This window comes from Pholis gunnellus, assembly GCF_910591455.1.
Source record: "Pholis gunnellus genome assembly, chromosome: 10".
In the NCBI taxonomy this organism is placed as follows: domain Eukaryota; kingdom Metazoa; phylum Chordata; class Actinopteri; order Perciformes; family Pholidae; genus Pholis; species Pholis gunnellus.
The window spans coordinates 10,376,445-10,387,143 of record NC_136537.1 but is presented as its reverse complement, the minus strand read 5'-3'; the positions used below and the strand labels follow the sequence as shown (position 1 = coordinate 10,387,143).

General features: G+C 43.5%; 1 protein-coding gene across 1 annotated transcript; it reads right to left on the bottom strand.

The window, feature by feature from the left end:
• Positions 1 to 5,551: 5,551 nt before the first annotated feature.
• Positions 5,552 to 8,857, bottom strand: dusp1 (dual specificity phosphatase 1). The gene is made up of 4 exons (XM_079167863.1): positions 8,246 to 8,857; positions 7,885 to 8,030; positions 7,536 to 7,755; positions 5,552 to 6,851 (listed from the first exon to the last, which is right to left on the bottom strand). The coding sequence occupies exons 1-4, from the start codon at positions 8,652 to 8,654 to the stop codon at positions 6,496 to 6,498; spliced, it is 1,131 nt and encodes a 376-aa protein (XP_079023989.1). The 5' UTR covers positions 8,655 to 8,857; the 3' UTR covers positions 5,552 to 6,495.
• Between the last annotated feature and the right edge of the window lie 1,842 nt (positions 8,858 to 10,699).

Sequence of the window (10,699 nt, the reverse complement as noted above, 5' to 3'; positions counted from 1 at the left end):
CAACTATCTGATCACGTAAAGTCAATATGAAAAACGTATTGTGTAATCAAACTGCCCTGATGTGTTGCTGCCTGAGTGAATCAGCCTCAATGCTTCTATATCCTAAAGGAAATAGTTTTATCTGCAGGCTGTCCACTTCATTCGTTCCCATTGCAGATTGTATTTTTTATATTTGTAACACACTTTGTCTTCCATAGGGTGGCGCTCACACCCAATGAACTTGGAAGAAGGCATCGCTCAGTGTCAATGATCCTCTGTGGGGATCCATCCACATGTGGGATGCTCTACTGCACATGTGTTCAACACACATTTGATCCATTCATGTGAGAGTGCTGCTGCAACTGTGGCTCTCTAGACAAAACAACTCATTTACAGCAGCACATCAAATAGAATGACACGGAATTACATTTCATAAATCATACATATTTTTAGGAACACACAGCACACATTAACCAGTTAACTAAAACAAACAGGACAAATGTTTAATGAATGATTTTACTAAAACTTAAAGTTAAAACTTGAAAATTACATAAAAGAAATTTTTACACAAGAACTATTTGTGTCAAATGTTTGAAGTAGATGTAGAGGATAATGTCTGATTACGAAACACGCAAGTAAATTAAACCTCAAAAATATAAATATAAAGCATGGTCATCACATGATACCATCTAACAACTATCAAAATCAAAAAATGCTTTTGACTGTGTTTTTTCATCTGAAGAACGACCACAGTAATGTTGCAAGTGCCACCAGCTATAGATCATATGAGTGATCATTTCTCAGTCATGGGATGTCCCATGCTTGCTTTTGCCAACGGCCCTAAAATCTCTGCAGCAAGACTTTTGCTTTTAGTATCACTGAATTACTTTAGCACTGAAAAGGGCAAGAGTGCCGATCCTTTCCTTGATTTGTTTCCAACTTGGCTTTGACCAGAACAGCGCGGCGTTTTGGTTTCGTGTTGATGATGCTCTCGTACCACAGTTGAGTACGGATCTGCAAAGATGTCTTACAACTGTCGTCATATGGCGATTTGAATCCTTTTTTCTTTAATTAGCCAAAATATTTCCCCCAAATTTGATTTGTTTAAGCTACACCGAGCACATCTGCACTGCCCTAATGTGATTTATGTCTGCTCATATGTATGATCTATGTGTCTGACATCATCCGCCCAGAGTGCAGTCAGTGCAGAAGACAGGATGCCAGACATTCCTCGAATACTCCACACAGGATCTCGCCGCTGCTTGTGAACACAACCCTGTACCTCCAGTGAGTGGAAAAATACAGACTCAGCTCAGACTCAGGGTGGTGAATGAGGCTCTGGAGGGATTGATGGGTGTCTTACGTCTGCCTGTCATTCAAATATGTGATGTGCTTTAACGATTACAAGCAATTAAAAGTGGTTACTTCGACACGTTTTTTTCATTTTTATTCAACAGCATATTGTTGGAGAATGAATGACCCCATTTTATACCAAGGCGCAGCAGAGCTCTTTTATCTGAACAGGTGGAGCAACCACAAACACAATGGGAGATACATATTATAGGACTTCTGTAGAGATGCCCTGGTTGATAAACCAGAGCACACCGTTAGAGCCGACAACGTTTCTCGTCCACCGTCTTCAGACATTCCAGATGGGGCCGTTAAAGGAAAGGGAGCCCTGCTGGCAAGGAAAAGCCACTTTACTGCGGCCATACGTAATGTCCTGACATTCCTCGAGCTATTCTTTGGTTATCATGTCACACATCTGCCCATATCTGGGCTCCTGTCACGCGAAACAGCAGCATGTCTGGCTTCATGTGCAGGACTTAAAACAGAAGGTTTGGGAGAGGTGGGGGGGGGGGGGGGGGGGGGGGGGGTTTAACCAGCGGTTGCAGAAATAGTTTGAAAATACACAGCTGCTTTCCCTCTCTTTCTTTATTCCCCTTTTAAATGTGGTACCTGCCACATTGTTGGGTTGATTTATCCATTCAAAGTTTTTGAAGCAGGTGACACGTTGACCTCTCTTACAGGAAACTTCCATGTTGCCGACAATACCCAAATAAGACTTAATGTCTGGCTTGACAGACTGTGTGCCTGCACTCTGCTTTGATGTAAAGGTTAGAACGAGCCAGTCTAAATGCTACAGTCCCGGGATGTCACAGAGGCCTTTGCCGTCCCAGTCCTAATCCTTTTACAGACTTACTCCAGGTGAGTATTCTGCCATGACATCAATGTGTGTAAATCTTCTCACTCAGGATATTGTGTGTGTTTGTGAGAATGGATGTGTGAGGGTGGGAGACTTAATCCAGTTTCAAGGTACGAGGAAGTGTGAGAGGTGTAATTACCCAGCATCCTCCAGCAATCAGACTGGCAGGTCACGTTCACACTTAAGCCCTTCTCACACAGGAAGTCGGGTTGGATTTAGTGAGTACGGTTGTGGCCTTTGTTGTTAAGTCTTGTAAACTGTGTGTGTCTGTGTGACATGTGTGACAATAAAAATGATAACGTTGTTTATCTTTGTTTGGCGATGCAGCTGAAATTGACTTGAAATGTCAGCTGGTGTGATGCATTCCTGAACATATTTTTTGTGTTTTGGCTTGCTTGATTTAAATTGCTTGGTTTATATTTCCCTGTTTGTTTGCTTTTGTTGATTACACAACTTTTGTATTTGCTTATAATGCTTATTCAGTTGGGATTTCTTGAATAAGCATCTAGGCTGTTTTTTTTATTAAATCTTTTGTTGTTGTGTTTCTGCTGCTTTGTTTCATTGTGCAAATAAATCATTCAAATCAAATCAAATTTCTCTACTCACACATTTTCATTGCAAATTGAATGCAGAAGCTATTTGCAGGGCAGAAAGTAGTCTCGAACTCTTCTTGATGTACTGAAAAGATGATCTGACATGTGTGTCTGGAAAAAGACCAAAATCAACCAAAACGTTGGTGAGATCAGCTTTTGTTTCTATTGGATGTGTTTGTTTGATGATATATTTAAGGAGCAAGGTGAAAAAGGGGCTACTGTTTTACCTTTTCAGTATCTGCTGGCCGATAGTGTGCTTTGTGATCTTTGTGAGCCATCTGCACTTTAAACTGCAAACCTTCTGGTCACAATTATTACTATTTTTTTCCATCACAAAGTGAATGAGACACAATAACAAATGATTTCTTTGAAAATGAAGGCAGAACATTCCCAGATACTGCGCATATGAACTCATTGTCACAGTGTTTTGACAATGCAATGACAGTGTTATATTCTAGTATAAATCACTTCTACTGAGAAGTAGAACTGACGACATTTATAGGTTCATAGAACTGGAGACTAGGGTGTCATATTGTTTTATAATGATGATGGTGAGCTCATGTTCTTTTGTTGCAACATTGAGAACAAGCTTGTTGCAAAGCTTTCAAATGAGTCATTTGATTCCATATTAAAGTCATTTAAACTTTAGGTACACGTGACATGATTCATTTTAAAGTGGGTATGTGTCACATATCTCCTGTGGAAAAAGTCATGAAACTTACATCAACTCCCACATATTTGATCCACACTGGATTATGTAAAAAGGTAGGGTTGCGGTTGTGCTTCTTCCTGTCGTGGCAGCAGCGTCTGACATATTATATATCCATCGTTTGCTCTGGATTGTGTGAATTAAAATGACTTTGAAGCCGAGTCGGAGCTCAGTTGCTAGATGGAACAACCAATTGACAACTTAGTGACACTGGCAAATGTTGTTACAGTCATCTCTGACTGACTGATAGTGACTAAACATTTAAGGATATAATAAGAAATACATATATGAGAAATAAATAAATGTATGCAAGATTGTACTTTCATTTTTGAATATAATCCAGTCATAAAGGGAGAAAACACTGCTCGCCTGGTATCAGACTTGGCTGAGATGCTGGAGCTATAGACTATAAAACTTAATGAAATAAAGCATCCTGTCTCTGACCAAAAGCTCGCTTATTAAAAAGATGTTTGCGCAGATAGCACCTTGACATTGTCTCACCCACACACACTTGAAATCACAATGCTATAATGTGTCTGACCTGGCTGAGGGCTTTTTTTCCCTTCTAGGCTCCTTCATCAGATCATAAAAGATGCCTAACAGCTTTCACACATACACACACACACTCCTGCCAACAGGACAACAGGAAGTCTAAAGACACAAAGGCGGGTGGGCTAGTTGGGGAGGTGGGGGGGGGGGGGGGGGGGGGGGGGGGGGGTGGGTTGGGGGGAGTCGCACATATGTCACCAAAACCACAGCTTGTCTGAGGGAGCTGGTGAGGTAATGAATAAGCCTTTCATCACAGAGGCATCGTCACTTGTGATGTTTTATTTCAGAGACAATCATTTGCATTGCCGTCAGATAAGAAGTGGGTGTCAGTTTAAAGAATACATTTTGTCATCTGTCAGAATCCATGTATTCAAAGGGAAAGAGTTACTAAAATGTAAGGTTCCCCCCCCTCCCTCCCACCCCAAAACCTTAGTTTCCTTAAATGTTGTTATGTAAGGCCTTAGGGTGTCATCATCATCCCGTCTGGAGAAAGTTGTTTCTCCTTTTTCTCACACCCCATCAAGGGTCAAAGCCAATGTTTTGGCTAATTTGCAAACCAAACATATTCCTTTCCCTTAAGGGCCGTCTCTGTCTCCACCTCCCCCATTGGTGTGGGAGGCAGGGGACACAGGGCCGGTGCTTGAATGAGCCCTGAATGCTCTTTAGTTGTCACACTTTTCCCAAACGCCTTGCAGCTGCTCCTATTGTGGCCGCAGAGGGAGGGCTCCTTGGCTGATTCTTTAAGCCTCCTGCTGCTGCCCTGGTCTCAGATGGGTTCATAGAGGGGGAGTGTGGCCCGAACAATGGCCGACGCCATGACATCATGCTTCTAATGTGGGCAAAATCCTTGTGCAGATATACGATAGGATTCCAACACATGGAACCCAACAGGGAAAGATGTGCACAAAGACGTGTCTGACAGGCCAGCTGGTCAAGTTTACTTCGGCTTTGTTTCGTCGCATTGCAGTCGTTTTTGATTCATAGGCATTCAAATTAAGAAACTTTCATTTGTTGAATACATACAATTGAAACCAAGTCGGACAACAGAAAATGTAACTGATGAATAAAAGTAACTTTTTAGAAACACCGTCATTTAAAATGTGGACATTTGCTGGTTGTATTAGTCTATTATATTTAAATGTCTGGGTTTTGGAATGGCAAAAAAAAGCAATTTGAAAGACAACATGGGCTTTGGCAAATTGCGATGGCCTTGGTTAGTCAACCCTAAAATGTTTGTACTAATGGCCACATTTATTAAATTACTTTTGAGAGACATTAAGTTTATACATGGGCTTAATTGGAATAATTATAACCTGAAGATGCCACATTGTTTTATGTATTAGCTACCTCAAAGTAGCTAGAATAATTGGTATATGGGTAGATTGTCACATTTATTATAAAACTACATATGTGTTGTCTAAAGTTATTTGCAAGTCAAGGTGCATTATCGGCCACTAGTGAGTAAATCTTCAGTCAGACATAAGACGAAAAAAAAAGTGAACATATTCAACAGAGTACAAAAGTCAGGTTAGATTTATTAAATGTATAAAAACAACATTTCAACAAACATATGCAAAAATAGATACGAAAGAGAAATATATTACTTTAGTTCAATAAATATGTCAGAATGCAGGCACAGAGGACTTCGTGTCCCCATTTTAGTAGTTTTGGGGTTCTGTCCGTCCCAGCGCTGCAGTACAGAAACATGAGGTATTTAATGGTCCATTTCCCCAACGTGTCAGGATTGTCAAGGTTTCATGATGTCTTTGAAAGGCAGGTATTTGCATTTGAATTGTCAACCAATTCAACTCTCAAACTGAACATGAAGATTCCTGCCACATCTACACTGAAAAGAGGGGGGGGGGGGATACATTCATTGTTCGTCACGTGAAGGAGTAACTTCAATGCCATGTTGGGCAACGGGTTGACGTGGCTTTCTTTAGCCGGTACAAAAAGCAAAATGGATATTTGAGAGAATAAGTCAACATTCCTGAGACAACTGTCAGCCCTCTCCATTCAGTTAAAAATGATTACGATTATCAAAAGCATTTACCTTCATGAAATAAAAAAAAAATAAAAAAAATAAATCGATCCGTTGAATAAAGAATATTCAGATCCTTCTTAACTTCCTCTTCGGGAATCTCAACTACCCTTTCAGTCATTTCTCAAGTCATCTAAACTGGGGATGACTTTCACATTATGAGGCACATCATGTCTACTGCCTGCTGGTAGTCTCTTCTCCCTTTGAAATGATGAGGCCAACCTACAGAGATTTGGCCAGCAGGTCACAGAGTCAAATGAACAGACTCTAAATACTAGTTCTCCCATTCTGTCCAGTGATACCGGTATCACGATAAAACGGCTGATAATCAGGCCCGCGTTTTTGGCAGTGCTCTTAGCAGAGGCACTCGTGAGTTGCAGTTCAAGTCCAAACAAAGTCTGTGCTCCCCACACCGTCCTCAGCAGCTGGGAGAGGTGGTGATGGGACTGTGGAGGAATGACAGCTGACCAGCTGAGGTGTGCACCGGGATCGAGACTGGGAAATTGAAGACTGTGCTGTTGTTGCCGATTGCTGGACTGCCCGCCTCTGAGGAGCAGGTGGACGAGGCCAGGACCTGGGACTCGAACTGGAGGAGCTGACCCATGAAGCTGAAGTTGGGGGAGATGATGCTGCGGCGCTGCTTGACAAACTCGAAGGCCTCGTCCAGCTTCACGCGGTTGGTCCGCATGAGGTAGGCAAGGCAAATGGTGGCGGAGCGGGAGATGCCTGCTTGACAGTGCACGAACACACGGCCTCCTTTATTTCTCACAGAGTCTGTGTGGGGGAGGGACACAAGAGAAAGCAACATTAGTTCACTGTAAACATCTATCAGGTGATGAAATGCATTTGCAAAGAATGGAGGTTTAAAGTCTGCCTGTCACAGGAAGGCAAAAACACAAAAGTCCTTGCAACACTTTCAGTTGCTATTTAAATTCAACAGCGCTCATTAAGACACAGGAACACAGTCAGGAGGGGTGCAGGGTGTGAGCTTGTGGGGGGTTATTCCCAAAGGAGGCCGTCTGAATGGACAAAAGAGGGGGAACAGACCCCTGCTGGGGGTATTGATCTGGGAGGAAGGCCGACAGGGAGAGAGGAGAAATTGCCTTTTGTTCAGCCAGAACAAAGAGTGGCGTGGAGGGGAGCCATTCAAGCCCAGCCAGCCCCCCCCTCCACTACAAAACTAGTTTGGGGCCGCGGCCTCGCTATCCATTCAAAGGGGGGCATCCTGAGAGGTGCCGATGATGTAACCACCATTATGGCCCGTGCCGAGCCAGCTGGTCGGTTTTGGAGGGAACTTTAAAAAATGTAAATTCAGCAGTCAAAGAGTGTTGTAAAGGAAGAAGGGGGGGGGGGGGGGGGGGGTCAGTCAATGGGCTCTAGGGGTGACAGCTGTGATAGGCGCTCAGATTTGGCAGTTGAGGGAGCGTGAAGGGGGTAAAGATGACGGACGTTACTCACCGATAAACTCGATCGCCTCGCTGAACCAGGAGCTGATGTCGGCTTTGTGGTTGTCCTCCACTGGGATGCTCTTGTAGAGGAAGGAGTCCACAAAGTGGTTGGGACAGTTGGCCGAGACGTTGATCAGAGCGGTGATCCCCAACATGTCCAGCATGTCTTTTCGTGACGCATGGTAGGCACTGCCAAGGTACAGGAAAGGCAAGATCTCCACAGGACCCCCCTACACAGAAAGAAAATAAACAAAGCAACCCCATTCAGTCAGCAGCAAAACACTACAACAGGAAGTAAGACACAAACGTGTACTATTGAGTATCTGTGGTGTGTACTCAATCAATTAAAAGACACTGACCTGGTCATATAGAGGAGTATTGCATGGACTACAGCTTGGGTCTGCACTCTCGGGATGGCTGGAGCTCAGGGGCAAACTAAGCCCCTGTGGAGGGGAGGGTTTGGTACACGTCTCTGGATACTCTGTGGAAAAGGTCTCGAAACCACCTGAGAAGGGGAGAAACAATACACGTCTATCAGATCACAGCACCGAGGCACAGCCACGTTTAAATATGGGTCTCCCAACAGGGTGACAACTGCTCATGGGTCTATTTTGGAACATTGTTTACTCCAGCACCAGCTGGTATGGTGACAGCTGTAATCCGCATTTGTTGCCCCGTTGTTAGGACACAGTGAAACATGTTTCTTCTTCTCTCCCTTACCTTTGAGAATGAAAACCCTGGCTCCACAGGGGTCGCGACACAGGGCCGTAACAGCGAGCATCAACGTCCCGTCTTTCTTCGCCTGGCTTAAGTCCGAACTGCGGTCGTCGAGCAGCACCACCGACTGGTGCTCCCCGGACAGCAGTCGGTTCCTGGTGTCCTCGTTGGGGACAATGTGCTCAAGTCCTAGACCTCCCCTGGCTCTCCGGCGCACTATGGTGCTGAAGCGCACGTTGGTGGAGCCCGATATGTGGGACGAGTTGAAGGACAGGAAGGAGCGGCAGTCCAGCACCAGGCAGCCCGGGACGTCGTCCTCCAACAAGCAACGCAGGGACTCACAGTTGATGCTGGGGACCTCCATTATGACCATAGTAGGACGGCGGGATTTAAATAGTAAATCCAGATACATAAAGCTTGTACGGCAGTGAAACAGAAGTTTAGGTTTTCCCCCAAAAGTAATGTTTGAAGTCCTTTGTTCCGGTTAGTTTGTTCAGAGAAAACAAAACGGTTTAAACAAAGTTCAAAGACTATCGAAGCTAGTCCTTTCCTCTTGTTTGAGTGTATCCGGTAGTTTTTGGTTCTTCTTTAAAGGTTTAGTATATACAACTTCACAGTGAGCTGCTTCTGCCTCTGAGCGCTTTGAAGAGCGTTTATATACGGCTCGTGCTTGTGAATGAGACGGCACTAACGTCAGGTGGACCGCCCTTCTTGGCTTCCGGCCAGCACTGCAGACGTCATTCCTCCCCCTTCCCCTCCCCTCCCCCCTCTCTCTGCTCCCGTAGAGCAGGGCGGCGCTCGTGCACATGCTGAACATTTCTTAACGTGCGCACAGCACGTACGCGGTCACGCGGTGTCGAGAAAGTTTTCACTGGGACACTGGAGTCTCTTTTTGTTTTCGTTTTATCTTTTATAAACACGTGTAGAATTCATGAATCTTATGTTTCCGAATTACCAACCGTTTTGCGGTAAATGTCTGTGTGTCAGCAAATAAGGAATTTGCCAAATTTTCCATGATGTTAGTGTTTAATTAGATTTCTATTTTGCCTCTTCAGCTGAGAGTTGACAAATAACAAGATAATAAGTAAATATAGGCCATGGGGACCATAAAGGTTTATTCTTTGTTTTTATTAGTCAGAGGTACATAGTGTTCAATGCCCCGAGAGCAAAGGCTAACCATAAAAGTTAATCACTGTATAGAAATCTGAAGTCCAGTAAATTTCCACATGCTGAGAAACAAAACACGGTCTACCAGGAAGACAACAGCAGATGGAGATCTCTTGACCTGCCCCCTTCTGTTTCATTTGTGATCTAAATCAAAACGGAGGAGTTTTTGCCCACCAACAAAAGTGTATTTTAAAAATCAAGCATGATTAGCCTACAATCACTGTGGGAAACCCTTTTTCATTCCTTCATCAGTGTGGTTTTCTGACTCATGGGCAACACTGCAGTCTCATAATATGGAAGCAGGATGATCATTATTGACAGACAATAGGCGTCTAGTGACAAGAGGGGGTTTTGAAACTGCAAAGCAGAGTCATGCCGTCATTGTTTTGTTGTGAAATAAATGTTTACTAAGCAGACTTGAAGACGAGTACTGTTGGGACATATCCTACAGTACATACAGACATACACATAGATAGATAGATAGATAGATAGATAGATAGATAGATAGATAGATAGATAGATAGATAGATAGATAGATAGGTAGGTAGGTAGGTAGGTAGGTAGGTAGGTAGATAGATAGATAGATAGATAGATAGATAGATAGATAGATAGATAGGTAGGTAGGTAGGTAGGTAGGTAGGTAGGTAGGTAGGTAGGTAGGTAGGTAGGTAGGTAGATAGATAGGTAGATAGATAGGTAGGTAGGTAGATAGATAGATAGAAAGGAAGAGGGGGGAGGCTTTAAAGACATAAACTTAACCAATCACAACAAAGTGTAAAAACTCTCCAGCCGGTTTAACCTCACACTCTTGTGAGATGAGTCAACTGCTTGACACATGCTGGAATGTTACACACTATACAGCGGAGGCGGGTTAAACGGGGCTCTGAAAACACTTTGTACCAAACATTTTGTCCTCAAATGTGTCTTCCCCCCCAGTCATAGAGCGACGGCTCTACGTGCTGGAAGTTAGGAATGAAATTAAACACCTGCTGAAGTTGTGAGCAGATAGAAGGGGCCTGGTGAAGCAATTGTGTATTTCCATGAAGTAGAAAAGATGCCATGATAACCAACAAATAAGACCACGTATGATTGAAAACAAAACATTCATTTTATGTTCTAGTGTTGACAATTATCAGCACAAATGTCCCCCCAGATTACAAACCTGTCTGGGTGTGTCTGAGTGTGAATATTTAAATATAGCTTGAGTGATTGCTCTGTTTTGTATTTCCATAATTATGGTCCGTAACCAACCGCAGCTCTCTCTCACCCAGAAAAGGAAGTGAAACAGAG